Below are 20,875 nucleotides of genomic sequence, written 5' to 3' on the forward strand. Positions count from 1 at the left end.
GACAAAATTCTAATTTCTATGTTTACTCTACTGACTTACTCTATTATTTTTAATCTATGGACTAAAAATAAAAAAGCCCAATTGTAGAGTGTGGTTAGATTACTATATACGTTTTTTCTGTGATTATGTTGGACACAGAAGTTCTATTATTAAATATTAAATGTTAATAAACTCATATGTATATAATTAAATAAAAAAGTTAATAAATTTAAGTAAAATCATTAAACAATGTTTTCTGGGAAAGATGCCGCAAATGCTGCATACCCCACACAATGGGCTTTAAATCCAACTGCGTATCAAAATATAGATTCTAGTCAAGTAGATTGGGCCGCTCTCGCACAACAATGGATTGCAATGAAGGAAGCTGCAGTTATCGTTGCCGGGCCACCAGCAAAACCCGAAATAGAAGAAGGAGAAGCACCCATGGAAGTAGAAAACCCTGATCCTAATAGTGAAGTGCCTGACGGTCCTGATGGAGAATGGAGCTCATCACCGAACACTTGGGGAAATTCATGGAATCAATGGGGTAAATAAATGATAACTAATAAAATATATTTCGAAAGCATCCCGGCCAATTATTATATTTCTTATACTCTATAACCACAGCTGTGAAAATAACTACACACTTGGCATAGAATTTATGTTCGTCTATTTTGATTTAAATGGGTTTCTATTATTTCTATACGACGTTGTAGTCTTATAGACCTAGGCGATTCTGTTAAAAATATAAACGATTATAATAAAAACTTGTTGATTTTTATCACTTATTTGATTTTAAGTGTCAATAATAATTTAGCTAACAATATTGTGAGCTTTAAAGGGTGGGGTTGGCCTGGAGCAGGACCTGTAGATCCTAAGATTACTGGAGACCCAGCAATCACTATAGCGCCATTGATAGATGGTTATCCAGTGCCTGATGCAACAGCTCCTATGCCTGGGTAAGAAATTTACTATTTTTGATACTCGTATACTATTTAGAAAAATATACATATATATTTTTACTCATTTTTATAGCAGGGTAGGGTGAGGGATAGTGTGAAGGCACTCACTCCCAAGACACATCCCATACATGTTAAGTTGTGTCATTTAATGCCATGCTTTCTCTCATTACTAGTGTGAAATGAAAATAGTTCATTACTCCAAGTGGGAATCTAATCTACAAAAATTGCATTTACAGTTAGATGCTATGGTTGGTGCCATAACAACATCTATATTGTTCTATATTCTTATACATTATTTAGAAAAACTTATACATATAGGAAAATTCTGTTTTTAAATTCACAATAAACATTATAAGATTTAAGTCAAGTGCCTTTTGTTCTCTAGCTTTTATGCATTTTAATGCATGGAAAACAATGGTCTTTTCATATCAATTTGTCTACAGTCACGCTTAAGTGTGTTTTGACCTAGTTTGAAAACTGGAAAATAAAAAAGTTCATAATAGTTTCTGTAAGTTTTCAACTTTGGTTATAGAATAAATATTGTAACATTTATAATTTAAATTTAAAATCATTATGATTATTTTTTCTTAAATAATAATAAAAAGAAGTTGCTTTAAGGCAGAGCATGCGTACAATTTTTAAATGATGCAGTGGATTTTAATGTGATTTTTACTAATAGACAGATTAATTTTTTAATCAAATACAGACTTTGATTTTCAAATATAGAGTTTGATTTTCATATCAATATATATATTTTTTCTCTAGGAAATAGTGGTTAGAATTAAAGAATTCTTTTTGTAATGGATAGTCCATTTTATTTCTAAAATGCATAGACTACATTGCATTATTATATTCATTTTGATTTTTTTTTTATCAGCTTCACGCTGTATCCCGCACACATCAGGGTAGGCAGAGTAGGCATTGCGTGTTAAGTGGCAGAATTCAACGCCGCACTTTGCCTCGACACAAGAACGAAGAAATGGAAATATAAACGTAAATAAATATTCCCGAGTGGGGATCGAACCCACTCGGGAATATTACAGTCACACCCTTGTGGCGCTACGCCGCGACGGCTTCATTTTGATTTAATATACTGAATCTGTGGTCTGAATTACCTTGCTGTCTTATTTGAACATAATGGTCACCAGTAAAAGTTGATATTGTTTAATTTAAAACTTTAAATATGTTTGATGGCACAATAAATTCTCACACAAAAGTAAAAAAAATATGCATAATTGACATTTGGATAAACCTTGTTGTCTAATCGTATTAAAAGCAAACCAATAAGATTAACGGTTTCTATGTAAAGCTGCTTTACTATGTTCTGTGTCAGTTGATATACACATATATTATGTTGTTATGCCGTCAAGGCACAGTGGCAAAGTGTTTTACTGTAAACACAAAGGTTGTGGATTGGATTCACACTCGGGGGAATGAATGATTTTCATTTCTTTACTCTGGTACCAAGACCAAGCGCGGCGTTGAATTCCGCCACTCAACGGTAATTCAGAAGTGCATGGGAAATGTAATGTTTTTTCTCTGCCTACCTTGCTATATGCGGGAATGTGTAGTTATAAAAGACTTAAATATACACTAGAAAATCTCCAATTAGTAAGATCTCCAACAAATTCAAGTACTACTTAAGTATACTCGGTCTGAGGCTGGCTGCACACTGTCCTAAATATGAATATGCAAAAAAAAAAAAAATTAAAATTATTGACATGCCCGACTGACCCCCAAATGTATTGTACGAAATTTATATATCTAATGATTTAATAAATATTTATTAGTATCTCAATACTCATCACTAACAAAGTAATTAATTAGACAAATGATAAAATATTGTTATCCTTTTAATATTAGAAAAACGATACAAATAGTAATAAATTGAGTAAATGTGATTAAAAAAATATCATTAAAGTAATATAACCAGAGCATGAGAATAAGCGAATTAAAATGAGCAGGCTCTTCAAGCATGCATGCATGTTGTTTCAGGTTTACTGACTGTAAACCTATAATAATCTTATGTTAATACTAGCGGACGCGCGCAGCTTCGCTTGCGTATTTAAGGGTGAATTCTAATAACCCATGAAACATGTGTTCAATGAAATATTTTTAAGAGTCTAAATTTCAAATTTTATAAAAATCGGTGGCGATTTAAAAAAATTTCCATACAAACTTTCAACCCCTTATTTGCACCCTTAGGGGGTGAATTCTAGAAAACCATGAAACATGTGTTTAATTATATACGTTTAAGAGTCTAAATTTCAAATTTTATAAAAATTAGTGACGATTTAAAAAAAATCTATACAAACTTTCATTTGCACCCTTAGGGAGAAAATTCTAGAAAACGATGAAACACGTGTTCAATTAAATACTTTTAAAAATCTAAATTACAAATTTTATAAAAATCGGTGCCGATTTCAATTTTTTTCCATACAAACTTTGAACCCCCATTTCACCCCTTTAGGGTTAAAGTTTTTCAAAATCCCTTCTTAGTGGATGTCCAGATTACGAAAGCAAACTTTTGTCCAAATTTCACGTTTCTACGCACAGCGGTTACGGCTGTGCGTGCGTCTTACCTCAGTCAGTGAGGACAAGTCCTTTTATATATATTAATATAATAATCGTTTCTTCGACATGTTCGTTATTTATGCATGTATTTGTTGTGGGCACCAACTTAATAAATGTCGGTTCAAATAACATTTCACAAGTGAAGTTTCTTTTTAGTTACGGGAAATAGCTTTTATAACAAAACATAATTATTATAACTGGTTGTAAATAAGTAGCTTTTACTTGTTTAGAAAACGAATAAAAATTTGGACGTAGCTAGATTTGAACCGGCGCCTCTTATAAGTCTAATTATCCGTCCAAGAGGGCCAAAATAGCATTTCAAAATGTTTTTGCATTATATTTATTAATGATAGATAGATAGATGCTAGATTCAAATAAAGGTTTTTTTTTTTAACTTTGCATTATAATTTTATTTTCAGTTATACAACGGGCACTGTGCCGGGCCCCACCTTCCAACACGGGTACTGGACGGCGCCCCAAGCGGAACAAAACGATAGGAGCGCCAGCCGCAGTCGCGACAGACGATCCAAAAGCAAGAATAGAGATAGCAAAGTAACTAGGAGTAGATCACAAAGGTAATTAATTATTGCCTTGATGACTTTTTTTATAACGTTTCGTTACTTTTCATGATAAAAAAAATAATTACCCTCTGCACTTTTATTTAACATGATATTAAAGCTTATGTGTGGTTATAGTGAATTACAATTACCGTAAAGTTTTCTCTCTAAATACGAACAAAAAACAAGTTTAATATTACTAGTAGAAATTAAGAATAACGGAAGCTTCTTGACCAGAATGGTTGTTTTTATATTATTTTTTATTAAAATATGCAGCAAATACCTATGTACATATTACAAATGTATAGGTGACCTTGACGATATTTTGCTCCGAAACCAATTTCAATATTTCACACCATAAAAGTATCTTCATTAGATTACATATGCTAATTGCAGCGTTCATTCCCCCACACCAATTAGACGCGCATATCAGGTTACTGTCAACCGTAGAATGCATAAACCTAATTTAAATATTACGAGGCCAAATCCTACATTTTTATATATATTTGCTTTAATTGAATGGATATATTTAAATTATTTTCATTTTCCCGCTCTGGTTAGGAGAGCGCCACCTTGAGACATTCGAGAAGTGTGTTCATACTGAAAGTATCTTGAATATGTTCTCACTTGAAAAAAATGTTAAGCTTAAATCTATGCATTTACGTTAAAATAAGGCTACATTTCACAAACAAAATAAATATCCTAATATCGATTGATTATGACAGCATAAAACTAACACCGTTTTCTAATGTGCAGTACATTTTACTTCATAAGTAACACATTATTAAACGTTTTTTTGTCTGTTTTTAACAATACTTAAAAGTTATTTACTAATTACTTAAAAAAAAAGAGAGTGAGCGTAACTTACAAATTAAATAATTGCTGAAATCAATGATTATCATTCAAGTTTTTAAAATATAATCATAAATATATAAATAAAAAATATATATATTTTAAACTAGCTGGTTCCTGGTGAACATAATCATTGATATTATGAACAGAACGCTCAAATATGATGATGAAAAATTTTAAATGTTAGTTTAACTTACTCTACATATAATATATAGGTCCAATTTCTTATATTGCAGAGATAAACCGCCATTGATTCCACCGGTAATCGAACCTATAGTAATGCCGACACCTATGGTCACTTCCACTATAGACGCAGCTAAGAGACGGCAACTTCCGGCTTGGATAAGAGAAGGTATTTTTTTATTTAAAGTATTTTTCACATTTCTGTGGAATATCGAACCCATAATGGTCGTTACAGTCACATCGAGTCGTCACATCCTCGTGCAATAAAACGCCCTCATTGTAGAGTTAGTAGAGTTTATTTTTTTTATACTCTTCTTTACACTACAATCTGTCGCCAATATTTAGAAGTAAATGTGTCATAACGCTTACTTTTAACAGAATTAAAAACCGAATAACAAGTATAACACATCCACTTTTGAATTCTAAATACTTTTAATTCAAAATGTTTAGTCAATGTTCCTTTTTATAAACGATATTAAATTATTTATAAAAATGTATAGGTCTAGAGAAAATGGAACGTGAAAAGCAGAAAGCAATAGAGCGGGAGGAAGAAAAGAAAGCGCGTGAATTAGCCGAAATAGAGAAGAAGAGGCTGGAGGAGGAGGAGATAGAGAGGTTAAAGGCCGAGGCGGGCGGACAGCCGATGCTTCCTGCTAAGAGCAAATTTGTAAATATCTTTTAAAAGTCTTATTCTATACCTGGGAATGAAAAATAGTTTATTCATATAATGAATAAAAAATATTTTTTAAACAAATCGTGGCGCGAGAAGCGCCGGTCCAAGCAACAGATTGTGGGTTCGATGCTCAGTCGAACATATAAAATATTTAATATTTACATTTTCTCGCTATTGAATTATGCCATCAATCACGAGATGTCTCCAGAATCCAACGGAATTTCGAGAATGGATGTTTCTTAACATTAGGCTCCCTCTGGTTACCCTGATACATGCAGGATACGACATGAAGCGCTTAAAACTATTTGCGCTTAATGCTTTTGTTTTTTATTTACGTAGTAATATTTCACATCTTGATGTAACTAGAAATATTGTTAATTCAACGTTTAAAATGTATAACAATTATTTTTAATAACACAACATTAAACGTACAATAATTAAAATTAATAAATTATAATTAAAAAAAAGATTTTATAGAAATACATTTTAATGAACTTAAAAAAATCAAAATTAATTCAGCTTCCCGTTGTATCCCGCACACAGCAGGGTAGGCAGAGCAAACCTAGTGTTAAGACACTCCGTTCTCAACTTTGCGCCGAATTCTAAAGACATTGCGTGTTGAGTGGTAGAACTCGAACGTTGCCTTTTGCATTAAAATATAAATCTAAATTAAATATTTATTTTCCTGAGTGAGGATCGAAACCACAATTAGTCATGTTTACAGCCACACTTCGTGCTTCTGCGCCACGACTGACCTAAAATTAAATTAAATAATATAATTTTTATTAGGATTCGGATTCAGAAGAGTCGCAATCGGAGACGGAGGCCGCAGACGCGGGCGGCGCATCCGGGGCGTCCGGGGACAGGGCGGACCCGTCTCCGCCGCGCCGCTCGCGCGACGACCTGCTGCAGGAAGTGGTGAGTGTGCGTGTGAGAGAGAGAGAGCGAGTGTTCTTGTGTTCGTGATTAATCACGAAGAATCTAATTGGATTTGACTTTGTTTACGTACATTTTTCCTTTTACTATTTTTTAATATAATTATTTAAAGTAACTTAACATACAGATGAAAAATTTTTATTTGTGGTTTTTCGTTTTAAATAATTATCCAATGCAATTTTATGACTCTCTTTTTCACATATTTCTTCAAGTTTTCTTTGGAAACAACATACAATGTATATTTTCTATACATCAACACAACCTGATAATGAAAAAATGCTGTTATTAGTTTTTGCCTCAGAAAGCCCTTTAATCTGATTCTTTTTCTAGTTATTTTATAATACTTGTAATGTTTTAATATAATATAAGTATTTAAATTTAACTTCTGAATTATTAGCAATTGTATATAGTATACTTATAGTCAAATAAATTTCAGCATCACGCTGTATCCCGCACACAGCAGGGTAGGCAGAGGGAAGCTAGTGTTAAGACACTCCGTTTCCCACTTTCTGCCGAATTCTGGAGGCATTGCGTGTTGAGTGGCAGACCTTAACCCTTATCTTCATTTTGTATAGTAAATTATACATTCAACTTTATAAAAATATACGATCGCTATAAAATATTTTTTAACTTAGTTTTATTAAACATATGACATTTCTAGATATTTATTTATACTTCAAAAATAAAAATACTAGTTTATCTATGATAGTTTTAAAAAAATTGTCAACAATGACCGTCGAGTCGCGCTGCTCAGATTTATCTAAGGTAAATTTTATTTTATTTTTACGTTTGTACTCCTAAATATGTATGTTTATTATAAAATACACGTGCCTAAATGTATGTACTTACACATTTTTATATATATGCTGATGTCGCTATATGAATTAGTATGTATTTTTCGTGTTTTTTAATAACGTATATTATACTATACATTGCCGCAGTTGCAGTCGTTTACCTTTCGTTGGTGGTGTATAGAATAATATACATTGCCAACTTCACAGGATCAATATTTTTTGGAACTTTACTATAGAATGTAAATTTCAAGTATGTCTTTCTCATATACTAAACCAATTTTATTATAATGTAAAAGACAGTTGTACTGATGTTTGACTGCCGCCTTGATATAGTGGTTCTAGAAAGCTTACACACAAAGTTGTGGGTTCGATTCCCATAAAAAATACTACTATTATTATTACTGCATGACTACCTAACTATATAAAGGGACAAATAATATTACATTCATTATTTACCTATTTATAACACAATATGGTTTGGCTTATCTTTGGTGTTCGTTTTTTGCATGTTTCTTTTGCTTTGGTTTTAGACTCTATGGGTGATAGAGCTAGGCGCTTTTTCTCCTTAGTGCCTGAAGAGAATGCAGACTCTGACAGAAGTGACGGAGCTAGTAACAGTAATGAAGCTGGAATGATTGGATCAACAGAAAGTTCTCCAGAGCCATCGATAAATTCAAATCTCGAAAGGTTAAACCTCCTACAAATTTCTGATTATGAGATAGGAACGCATGCAGCTGATATTTATGCCGTGCCACCGAAGTGCCTCTTACACCTCATTCATTCATTGATTACAAGAAAGAATGAAGAAAGAAGAAAAACGAGGTCAATATAAACCAAATAAGCCTTGTAAATGGAGTTTCAAGAACTAAATCAGAGTCGGTGTGTGACATCATGTACGAGTTCTTGCTCTACATAAGAGATGACACTTACGGGCATTATTGCTGAAGAAGAAGAAGAGACTATGGGTGTTGGAAGTAAAATAGTTTTAGCTTTATATACGACTATTAAGTCGAAACATTTCAGTGAAAAATTTACACGATTTCCCGCCAAGCAAAAATACAAAACCGGTATCTTAACGACCACGCGATGATATTGGCTATGACAAATATTACCCTTGGCCGCAAATAACCGGATACCAAATGTGCAAGTACATGTGTACTGCAAAGCTGGCCAGGCCCGTACCGTGTGCATAAAATGTAAGGTTTACCTTTGTTTTGTGAAGAATCGAAGGTGTTTTTGGGGTACCACCGCAAGCAATAGGATCTCTGAATTATTATTTTGTAACAAAAAATTGTTTGAGAATGATTTTTTTAATTAAACATTTTTACTTCCATCAATATAGTTGTTTCTATTTAAAATCATGTTATTTACAATAATCTTTCAGTATATTTTAAAAGCTACCAGCAACATTTCCACTCTCCCTAAGCATCGCAATGTATAGTATAATATACATTCTTAAAAATGGTATAATCCCTGTACGTTTAGCAATGTATAGTATAGTATACATCGTGTTTTTCCGAAATTTTCATATTATGATTTTTTTATTTATTTTTTTTTATGTTTTTTATAGCCCAAGGAAGCTGCCAGTATGCATATTTTTTGCTTTTCTTAAAAAAAAATTTTTTGCGAAGATACGGGTTAACGCCGCGCTATGCCTCGACACCAGAGAAGAAATGGAAATATAAACGTAAATAAATATTTCACTTCCCCGGCTTCTCCAGAATTTGGCGGAAAACGGGTAACGGAAGTGCTTTAATTGAAATGGAATGTGACACTAGAATCCGACATTCGCCTACTCTGCTATTTGCGAGACTCAGCGTAAAGCTAAAAATAAAAGAAAAAAAGTCATTAGTTTAATAACCTAAAAAAATATTTCAAATAATACAATTATTTATAATTCACACATTTATGGCACAGATGATGGCCGTACGCCGCTCGCTGACGGAGATCCTTCTTGAAGTAACAGACCAGGAGATCCTAGCTGTCAGCCAGGAGGAACTCGCGCGGTATAACACCGCACAAGGTATCTCTATTACGTCGATGCGACTTCATTACATATAATGGCTAATCGAGTTTCGTTTCAGATCAACAAGAATTACAACCCTTACTAGAAATTAATCGTCCTTTTATTTATATGGTAAAAGCGTCGCGAATCAACGCGTTGAAGGCGAGCAGATCCAAGGCGCTCGCTTCAATCGCAACCGGACTCGGTGAGTTGTATTGCTTTCTCTTTTTTTGTATTCTAATTTGTGTTTCTGTCTCTCTCTCTTTCTTAGGGTCGTGAAATAAACCCTACAACTCTTTGTATTTTATCTCTATGTTCAAGCATTGTATAAAGCAATGTTGAGTCTTGGTCTAGGTTGTAAAATGTTATGATGTGTTACGGAAAGAAGGAAGCAGCCATAAGTAAGTGTTCTACTCTGTCATATTGTTTTGTGGGACAAAAACGCTTAGTCGTACGCGTAAACCACGTGGTCCTACGCGTATAATAAAACTAGTTGCATCCTGACTGTACAATAAACTAAATTTTGTTGTAATTCCTAAATGAAAATGCTGAATTGGTAAGATTTTGGATTTAGAAAGAGGTCGCTCAAAAATTTATAAAAACAAAATCTTTCATATAAAAGTAATTTTATATCTTTTTTGTCCTTTAAATTAAAAAAAATACCTTTAATGGTTATGTTCTTTTCAAAACGCCATCTTTTTAATGTTTTTTTAAATATTTCTATATTTAATTCGAATAACAAATTTATAAAGGTGGCATATAATTTATTTACTTATGTATTTATTTATTTACTTATACAGTATCAGAATTTAAGGAATATATGAAAAAAATATTGTAACAACAGACGTGTTGTTCCCATAAGGATATATACTTTAAGATTGGTAATCAGTGTCTGTTTTAAATAAAATCTCTTTAGTGTATTCTACGTTTTCTTAAACAAAATATACAATATTTTAAATTTGTGAAAATGAAAAATTTGAAAAGCAAAGATCCAAATAAATTGTTTAATTATTAAATTTACACAATTCTTGAACGGTTCCTAAATCCAAAATCCAATCCAAGTCCAAAAATAGGCGCTATAAGCACATGTCCAACTTTACAAGGTCACAAAACACTGCCATAGATTATAGTATTAATGCCATTCAGCAAGCATTCATTAAAATGTCTATATATTCTGTACATATATCTTCACGGCGCGTGACGTTGAGATAACGTTATGAAGATTTTTCATATTGTCTCATTTATTTGCGGTGTAAAGCACCGCATTAACAAAAAAATAAAATAAAATTATTACGTGACTCCTTTATTTAATAAATGGTACAGACTTAAATATATTTGTCCAGAAATATAATTATTTCAAATTGACATATTTATACATTTCAATTTATTTTACTGGTTGTGCAGGACAAAGTAGGCAGAGTGAACCTGGAAACCTAGACACTCTGTTCCCATTAATAAATATCCGTTCACCGATTTACGCTGAATACAGTAGGCATTGCGTGTTCTGTGGCAAACGTTAACAGAGCAAGCAAATGAAGATATTACATATTTCATTACCTCGAGTGGAAATCCAACCCAGAACCCGTCGCGTTTGTTCTTAGTTTTTGTATATGCTTATTAAGATCACAGAGACAAAAAACGTACTCTAACTCGTAATTTAAATAACTACCCCGAAATTATGATTTAACTTTTTACCATTATGATTGCATGACCTAAGTAGGAATGAAGTTTTTTAAAGAGGTTTCATGACTCGAATCATATTTTAATTTGTTTTTATTTACTCCTTACAGAATTATTATGTGAATTTTATTCATTTTCATATTTAAATAAAAAAGTATTAAACAAATAAAGTTAAATTACAATTACAAATCACTATGGCACTTTGGTTTCATGGATGAAGTAAATAAGGCATAATTATGCAATTTTTATTTGATACTATATAATATCTAATTTAAATAGATAAAATAAGCAGGAAGCAGGCGAGCTTAAATAAATTCATTTAAATAATTCCAAAGAATACTTAATTTCAAAATATCTGTTTCTGGTTCTGTTTTATTACATTACTAAAAAAAATATTTACGTCACAAGAATATAATTTTTTACTTATTTCAGTTAAAATAATTTAATAATATTTCGTTTGTTATAAATGAGGATAGTGTTAAAAGGAAATGGAATTGTCGTTCATAAATTCATCTTATTTATTCAAACACTTTTGATAAAGAGTTGTAGACATGTTTAATTACATAAATATGCAAATAAATAGTTAAATTACTACAGTTACAAATTACTGTAATTATATTGCATAATATCTAATTTAAATAGACAAAATACGTAAGAAGCATATGGATTTACATAAATTCATGTAATGTTTGATTCTAAAATTAAATATTTTTTTCTCTGTATTTTACGTTGTAAACTAGTTAACCCTTTAATAAAACGAAATTCTATTTTATTACACCACTTAAAAATCCCGGTTAAAATACTATATATTTCGTTTTTCTTTTGATTGCGTAAATGTATATTGTATTGGCGACAGCATAATGCATAAGATAAAGGCTGCTGCTAAATTGCTGGCCACTTCTATGTTATATAGGGAAGATAAGATAACAAAAAACAATATTCAAATATTCTGACATTACTTAAACTTCGAATAACATCACATACTAATTGTGATGATTTTACGTTGTTTTTTTTTTCTTAAATGTATAATGTTAGAAATTAACAAAGTGTACAATAAAATAAAATAGTTGTACATTATTTTAAAGAAATAAATACAAATCTTTAACTTTACAAAATGGCGTTTTTCTTTAAAGCACTATGTATAAATAACTTTATTTCAGCATGTTATTACGATTTCTATTGGAAATTAACAACTTAACGGAATACAATTGGTAAGACTGAAATATGTGATAATTAATTTGATAACATATGAAAAGTAGGTAATTGTTTTATAATTAATTAATTTTTATGTAATTTATTGTAAAAGATACGATTAAAGACAATTCTTTACAAAATTTCAAAGATTCGACTATACATTTAAATTATATAGATTTTTTAATTAATATAAATGCAGATTTTTATTTTGTATAATGTATAACCTGATATTATCTTATTTTAAGCATATTTTTTCAATTATAATCCGCTTATAAATTATAAGTAGCAATAAATACATATTTTATTAACAAAGTATATTATTTTTTAAATACCTTAAAGTTTTTTCAAGATTTCTTTATGAGACAACGATCTCATATATCATAAGATAAAAATCCTTATTATAAACGTAATATACTAAATTTTAAAACCTTGTTATAACGTAGGTATACATGTGTACGTCGTTTGTCCTAATAAAAATAATTATACATTTTGTTTTAAGTTTACAATACAATATTTTCATTTTCGATACACTGAAAAATGTAACATGGCCAAATAAAAAATTAAATACTTAAGGTGATATTTTATATAGGACTCGGCGCGTACGAGAGTAGCGACGACAGCGAGGAAGAAACAAACGACCTGACAGACCAGCAGTTACAGGTACATATTCTTTTATATATTTTTTTATCCTAGATAATACAAATAGTATTTTCTTCATATACTCATGCGCAAGCTGGCTTGTGTAGATCTCCATTCTTCTCTTTTCTTTTTTCTCCTCATCTTTTTATATTTTCATTTTACTAGACATAATAAAAAAATACAGAATAAAAACAATAAGCGTATAAAAAAACAAAACACTTCACTTGACCCTCTTAAATTTTTATTATATACATGTGTATGCTATTAAGCCATAATTGATGAAAATAACTTTGAAGTAATAATTTTAAGTATATCTTCTAGTGTTTGTTTACTTGCAGTATATACTTAGGTAATTCGTAAATTCCTTCTTTAATTGGGAGGATAATGTGTAAAAAAATAAAATATAATGCGTAAATAAACATACGATCAGAACCTTGTACTGATTTTTTATGTTATAATTATAGAGTATATCATAACTGCGTTTTACGTTTATTTTGAAATCGAAAATATTGTAATATTTATTGATATTGAGGCCGCGTGGCCCAGGGGCACAAGGATGTGACTGTAACATGACGATTGTGGGTTTGATATCATCCACTCGAGGAAATGAAATATCTATTTAAAATTTACTACACTAGGTTCCCTCTGTGTGCGGGATACAGGTGAAGCTGAAAAAAAACGTGCGTGCATAAACTTGTATCGAGATATGCCAGTGATCATATTAAATATGATTTTATAGCTTTTACCTATAGTATAGAGGAGCAAAACAGTGTAAAAAAATATTAACAATGTTTTAAAATAATTCAATTTTATTTAATTTATTAGGTCGATTTTGAAGAAGCAATAGGATAAACAATTTATAATGCAAAAACTGAACTATAGCCAACAACTTACGTAAAAAATAATGTTTTTACAAAAAAAATTTTTTATATTTCATTGTGATTTTTGAATTTAAATTAACTTATTGCCAAAAAATAAAATATTCAGAAAAATGTACATAAAAAGTTATTGAGGATTATAAAAAAATGAGATCAGTCACACAAGTGTGTTATTGTAAACGCGACTGGTTGTGGACCCGAGTGGAACTCAGTGAAAATGAAATATTTATTTAGATGTATATTTTCATTTGTTCCTCTCTGGTGTCTAGGGAAACGCGGCGGTGAGAATTCGGTGGAAAATGGGGAACAGCGTCTTAACATTAGGTTCCCCCTGCCTACCCTGCTGAGTGCGGAATACAGCGTGAAGCTGATTTTGATTATAAAATTCTATGTTAAATTTATTTGGTATTATGGGGCCTCATTGTATAGAGGTATATAGATGTAGATGAATTTTGAATACCCATAAATGCAAAATTCATCTTTCTACTATGTAAATAACATGGTTAGATTGCCTGATAAATTTTCTTTATTAAACAACTAATACTTACGGTAAATTAAGTTTATGGGAAATTAAAGTTATTTATAATGTGATTTTATTGCAACCAACTTTGTAATCGTTTTCGCGATACTTTTTATAAGTGAACATATCGACGCTGGAGAGTGTAAGTAATTGCTGTAAGTCAAGAATATACAATTACACCAGAGCAACAACAACAAACTTTCTTTACAATTTGAAAAAAATAATAACTTAATATTTATTCTATCTATAAAATTGATTTTTGAAAAGATAATGTATTTCAAGGTTTTTTTTATGTTTCAATGTGTGAATCAATAACATTTTTATTTGCAATGTTTTTTGAGGCCGTTGTGGCACAGTTAAAGCCGTTTAACTATGAACAGGTCAAAGTCAATTATTGTATCCATAACACGAGTTACGTGCTTAATTTTTTTAACGTGAAGTAATTTACCACTGGTTCACTAAAGTTAGGTACTGCCTCGAACCTTAGAAGAACCGGCGCAAGAATCTAGATGGGATATATTTCATTTTTAAAATAAATATATTATTATTAGTTTGAAACAGACTGGAGCGAGCATTTCACTCCCAATTTTTGTTATAAAACCATTAATTTAGTATACGAACCTACAACCACACACATGATGGTTGCAGGTTCGATCACAACTCAAGAGGATGAAATATTTTCATCTTATTTGGTAGACTAAACGCGTAGTTGAATTCCGTATAAATCTTCAGTTTACGTACAATGAAAAATTAAGTTTCCTTATGACTATAATTATATTGTTATAGAGACTTTTTGCTTAACATATGTAGAAAAAATCGTATATTTAAAAATAAATTGAATTTATAATAGTTTCAAAATATAACACATGTGTTTTTCAATTAAATATGACACATATCTCATCCTCTTGTAAACATCACGCCATTACGAAAGTTAATTTATAATTTAAATAGCTGTTTCCTCGATTTGATTAAACAAAGCTGCTTCTAATAAAAATATCAATGTACGTTTCCAAACGCCATGTTCTTTATATGGAGATCTTTAGATTTTGTATAATAAATAAATAAATATTATTAGATTTTTTCGCAAGAAGTTATTTTATTTTAGATATTTAACGGTTTAGAGTCAGTCACAATTATTTGATTCATTCATATTATATATTTAATACGTAATATTTCTACAAAATATGTTGTTTTTAACCTTTATTTATTACCTATGGTTTGTCCCGTATATACCTATATAACAAACAGTGTAGACACGGAGAACTTAGTGTTAAGATACTCTGTCTGAATTCGAGACATGAATACAATCTTAAATTCCTTCTTGAAGAAAGATGTTGAAGATGAAAGATGTTCAAGAAGGAATTTAAGATTGTACTTTATCTACCAGAGCGGTAAACTTGAAATAAAACATTCCCTCGTATGGGGTTGAAACTCACAACGATCGTGTTTGAAGTCAAACACTGCCCGACGATGACCTTAAATCAATTTTGAATCCACTTTCGTCGAGCAATAAATGCCGGCATCATGATGTCGTCATTGAACAGAATTGTCTATAATTTTTTTATCACTTCCCTTGATTTTAAAATGATTAAAGGTTATCTGCTATAATATACTTAAAAGATCCAATAATTGTAAATACATTAGGTACCTTACCTTACTTCCCAGCATGAAAAAGGTATTGATGACTTATTTGGTCCACTCAATTTACCTTTAGACGAATTCATGCAAATTTCGTTAAAATGGTTTTTGTTTTTATCACCTTATCGATTTAAACATCAAAAACTTTTATTTTAAAATATAAATGTCAACATAAAACGTATCACGCAGATAGGTAGGTATATTAAGTGATAGTTCTGGACTCAATTTCTACGTGAAAATTTAATGGAGCTTACCAAAATTTGAAACTTAATATTCTGTTGTTAGCTGTCCTATAATTACAATTTATAAAATTTTCTTAATAAAATTCTGTTAATAAAACAATTGCTCGCTATGTGGAAATAAAACAACCCTTTTCTATTATTTCAGGAATAATATTCTTTTCCTAGGCCTACCTAGTATTATGAGTACATAATACTAATACCCATAATATTAGGTACTGGCAGTACCTAATATTAGGTATTAGGTAATATTAACTACAGACAGGTACTTAATAGTTTGTACCCATAAAACTAATATATTATACCTAGGTATTGCCTTCTAGGAGTAGGAGTACCTAGACCTAGACCTGACCAGTCATTACTGTCATTACTGTCAATTACGTAGGCTGACTTAAACAAAATATACAAAAGCATATATTGACCATCAAGTGTTTTTAATAACTCGCACATTATTATTTTTTATCAGGACATTATTAGACGCAAGAGATTAGAATTCGAACGGACATCACGGGAAATTGAGGCAGAGGTTCGAAGAGCGGAACTAAAAGAAAATGCGGAGGGGACCGCCTCTCCTGCGAATGTTACACCCGAACGGCCGCGAAGATCAAGTAAGTTGCTATTTTAATTGCAAATTAACATTTTCTAAACGTAATTAAACTACAATATAATATCAGAAAATTTTAGTTTTTTTAAAGAAATTTAGCACTTATTAAAAGTCAGTTTTTTTATTGTAACTGTAATTTGTACCTCTTACTTAGGATCATCGGCAACACCTCCACCAGTCGATAGTGAAACACCAGAAAAAAATCCTGAAAGGCGACCATCTAAAGAAAAAAGGCCAAATCATAAGAGCGCTGATAAAGTTGACGGAAGAAAACTAGACACCATTCCGGAGGAAAAGCCAAAAAAATCCAGTAAACACGATAATACTCCCAGCCCCCAAAAATCAAATAAAGCTAGCAAAGAAAGTACAAATTCGAGTTCCAGCGACTCCGAAGACGATTCGTCCAGCGACGGCAAATCGTCTTCAGAGAGCGAACCCGAGGTTGTAAAGGCCGAGAGTCGTTCAAAAAAACGCAAACGCAAAAGCTCCAGCTCCAGTGAGTCACGCAGGAAAACAAAGAAGCTCAAAAAAGAAAAATACAAATCTAGCGACAAACACCATTCCAGATCGAAACACCGCGAGGAGTACGAGAGACAGGAAAAGTCGAAGAGGAGAAGAGACGAGTATTACGACAAGCACAAGTCGAGTCGCGACTCGCACAAAGACAAGTATAGGGACGACTCAGAGGAGGACCGCCCCAGGAAGCGCTCCAAACGATCTCGCTCCATTAGTTACGAATCGCGTTCCGGACGACGGAAAAGCAGAGATCGATCCGATGACAGATCTCGGCACAAACGGTCGTACGATAGGGATAGGTCTTACGATAGGTACGATAGATACGATAGGTACGAACGATCTAGGGACGACCGCCGTTTATCCCGCTCCCGCTCCGATCGCCATCGCCGATGAACACCAGGTTACAAAATCGCACAGCTGGTATGTTTTCAATATTTTTAATAGTTGTGTGTGAGGTCAATTCGAATTGGTTTTAATGGTCAATTATTCTGTATTCCTTATTCTAGACGTAGCGTGTTCGCGATGATGACAATTTAGATTGTCACAGATATTTTTGTTTATTAACATAATATCTGTATTCTAATATGTAAATTAAGTCCTGCTAGTACAATCATATCGTAGCGTGTCAAGTCCTTACAATTGTAAATTAAATATAAATATTATGTTGACTGAGAATGTTCAAGTTGGTAAGTCCAATTTTAAACTTTGTATTTTCAAAACCTGTGACGTGTTCATTTGTGTCTAATCCTAGTATTAGTGGCAAACAACTTGGTCATTCTTATTTAACAAATTGACAAAGACTGTGATAAATTATTTTTTTTTATTTTCCTTACAGGTTCCGGCAGCCGCAACTGCTTCAGATGTAAATACTATTCTGTATATTTTATTTGCACTAGCATGTTATAAATAAATTTTACTACAATGAAATATCCTTTTATTTTATTAGTCATTTATAATAAATGGATAAGTGAGTAAGTGTTCCAAACAAGAAATTAATATAATCTTTATTCATTTTGAATTTAAAATTATTTATTGTCTAGATAGCCCATTCATCAAAGCCTGTGGACTATATAAAACCACCTTGTTTCATTTCAGGTGTTCAAAACTTTTTCTATTTGACCAAGTCACAGGTAAAACCTACTAAGATAAATAATCAAATCTTCAATTTTGTTAAGATTTTGGTTATGTATTGATAACCATACATTTTTATAGTTGGCTATTTGTACACAAGGTCTTAACCTTGTGTACAAATTGTAGTTTAATTGTAGTTTCTGAAAAAACAAATTGAATTTGTATGATTCTTTAACATGATTTTAGTTATAGTTAAATAATTGTGTATTGGAATTGGAATAGTAGGGTTTGTAAAAAAATGTAAAATAATTTAGCATAACTTATATTCATTTTTACAATTACTATCTATATCTACAAGTATTATTTTCACATTGTACAATAAATATTTTTATATATGAGACATAACAAGGATAATTGGTAAAATTTAAACAATGTATTGGAAGTTTGTATTCATGACAATTTATATGAAATTCAGTCCTCACACTGAACATGTTGTTAAAAGCTTAATTTCATTATATACACATACATTTCTTAAATATAAATTTGATCACTATATAAATTATATTATTTGAGGCCGTTGTAACATCTGACATCTTTAAATATAATGATTGTGGGTTCAATTCCCACTTAAGGGAATAAATTATTTTATTTCCTTGCTCTTAAACACAAAGCATTGAATTTTGCCACTCGATAACGAAAACTGGGCACTCAAAGATGAAAACTGGGCAGAAATCAGGGTATAGTTCTTAGCACTAGGTCCCCTGCATGCCTATCTTGTATATGCAAGAAATATAGTGAGGCTAAAAAAAATTAAATCAATTATTTGCTATCACTTAGGCCTAAAGTTGAACTATTACTTGCCAAATCTTTGATCACATTTATTATATTTATATAAAGCACCTAAGTAACTGTTTACATTTATATTATTATCAACAGAAAATTGTACAAATTCAGTGAGCCTTATTTGCCAAGGCAAAAGACCGAATGTACAGCATAATGGTCCAGTGTACATGACTAAATCAGGATCAGGAATAGCTGGGTTTACTTGCTGTAAAGCATTACCAAATTCCTGTACTGTTAACTCTTTAGAACTTCTCTCGCATGGCAACTCCCCTTTGGAAATAAGCTCAATACAGTGAGATATTCTAGGCCTTCCATCATTTGAGGAAAATATATTTATATAAACTGTGTTTGCCTGAATGCCATTTGTATAACCATTTAGATCTGGCTTGTTTGACCATTTTATGCAGCCTGGAATACCTTTTTTATTTTTCTCTATCTCTAAAAACAATTCCTCTTCTTTTTTCTTTAAATTACCTGTAGGAAGTATAAAAATTTTATTTGTAAATAAGTTACATAGCTAAACAGTTTTAAACGTAATAGATTTATTATCTATTATTTCAACAATATACCAGATATTGCATCAACTTCATATAAAACAAATAACACAAACTCTATAATAAAAATAAATTATATTTACCTGTAATATCGTGAAAACTAATATAGGGTACTCCTATAACAAGACTCCAAATGACTAGCTGAGCCAAGTCAACCATAGTATGTACATTGCTGTCTACTAGCAGTACTAAATGCTTTAGCTTGTTCTTCATTTTAGGCACATTTTCCAATAAAGTAACAACATCTTTTTTGGACACCTGTTTTTTCGGCGAGTTGTACTTTTTAACATATAATCGGCGATACACATTTTGAACAGCAACAAGTATCTTCACAACCAAATGTAAGAGGATAAACAAGAACTGTCGAATAAATTTTGTCAACATGGTCAGTACTTGATAAATTCTTTATCATTTGATCATTTCAAATATAGATAATGCGTGGCCGACTAATCATTCTTTCACTATTTTTATTCACAAAATGAGTTAAAATATCATTTTGTCGGCCGCAACTCGTCAATTTCTACCGCTTTTGTATAACCAATCACGAGCTTATATGTGTAATGTCAGGATGACCAACTTAACACCAGTTACGTTCAGGATCAGTAAATTTATATATAAAATAAATATCACAATGTTTAATGCTTTACACTAGACAGTGAATGTCCGCAAATAGCTAAGAAGTAAGAAAATAATCTCAAGTTCACCTTTATATGGGATTTTTTTGCGTCAAATATTTGTGTGTGCTAACACGTACGCTTAAAAAACTGGAAGTGGAGATTTCATTGCCTAAATTTATAATAAATTTTGCATCACAACATTGTACTTATTTAATGAAATAAAATTATAAATAAATAAAACAATTTTAGAACTAATAAACTTAAAAATAAAGCGTAGTATCTATATACTATAGAAAAATTATTTATTTTTTAAGTTATAAAGAAATTATTAATTTGTCTGCAATTTTATTCTAATTAGGAGGAATAG

At 31.2% G+C, this 20,875-nt stretch overlaps 2 protein-coding genes across 3 annotated transcripts; one reads left to right on the top strand and one right to left on the bottom strand.

Annotated features, from left to right (window-relative positions):
• Nucleotides 1–57: 57 nt before the first annotated feature.
• On the top strand, nt 58–18,350 carry LOC146529196 (uncharacterized). 2 transcript variants are annotated; one of them, XM_085202209.1, is made up of 12 exons: nt 58–526; nt 821–938; nt 3,935–4,090; nt 5,161–5,276; nt 5,608–5,774; nt 6,570–6,698; nt 9,428–9,533; nt 9,655–9,720; nt 12,979–13,049; nt 16,770–16,911; nt 17,062–17,843; nt 18,259–18,350. In XM_085202209.1, the coding sequence occupies exons 1-11, from the start codon at nt 229–231 to the stop codon at nt 17,814–17,816; spliced, it is 2,124 nt and encodes a 707-aa protein (XP_085058335.1). In that variant the 5' UTR covers nt 58–228; the 3' UTR covers nt 17,817–17,843; nt 18,259–18,350. The 2 variants fall into 2 exon arrangements, with proteins under 2 accessions (XP_085058335.1, XP_085058334.1); XM_085202208.1 differs by having other exon boundaries at nt 17,062–18,350.
• A 450-nt stretch (nt 18,351–18,800) lies between these two features.
• Nucleotides 18,801–20,433, bottom strand: Tango14 (transport and golgi organization 14). The gene is made up of 2 exons (XM_085202210.1): nt 19,975–20,433; nt 18,801–19,811 (listed from the first exon to the last, which is right to left on the bottom strand). The coding sequence occupies exons 1-2, from the start codon at nt 20,273–20,275 to the stop codon at nt 19,348–19,350; spliced, it is 765 nt and encodes a 254-aa protein (XP_085058336.1). The 5' UTR covers nt 20,276–20,433; the 3' UTR covers nt 18,801–19,347.
• Between the last annotated feature and the right edge of the window lie 442 nt (nt 20,434–20,875).

This window comes from Heliconius melpomene, chromosome 18, assembly GCF_056956725.1.
Source record: "Heliconius melpomene rosina isolate 202511_hmr_F chromosome 18, ASM5695672v1, whole genome shotgun sequence".
NCBI classification, from domain to species: domain Eukaryota; kingdom Metazoa; phylum Arthropoda; class Insecta; order Lepidoptera; family Nymphalidae; genus Heliconius; species Heliconius melpomene.

Excerpts from the sequence above, each read along its gene's own strand:
- LOC146529196 (XM_085202208.1), top strand. The coding sequence starts at position 229 with ATGTTTTCTGGGAAAGATGCCGCAAATGCTGCATACCCCACACAATGG. Across the intron at positions 9,534-9,654 it reads GCGGTATAACACCGCACAAG|CGTCGCGAATCAACGCGTTG; the intron begins GTATCTCTATTA and ends ATATGGTAAAAG. Across the intron at positions 16,912-17,061 it reads CGAACGGCCGCGAAGATCAA|GATCATCGGCAACACCTCCA; the intron begins GTAAGTTGCTAT and ends CCTCTTACTTAG.
- Tango14 (XM_085202210.1), bottom strand. The coding sequence starts at position 20,275 with ATGTTGACAAAATTTATTCGACAGTTCTTGTTTATCCTCTTACATTTG. Across the intron at positions 19,812-19,974 it reads TAGTTTTCACGATATTACAG|GTAATTTAAAGAAAAAAGAA; the intron begins GTAAATATAATT and ends TACTTCCTACAG.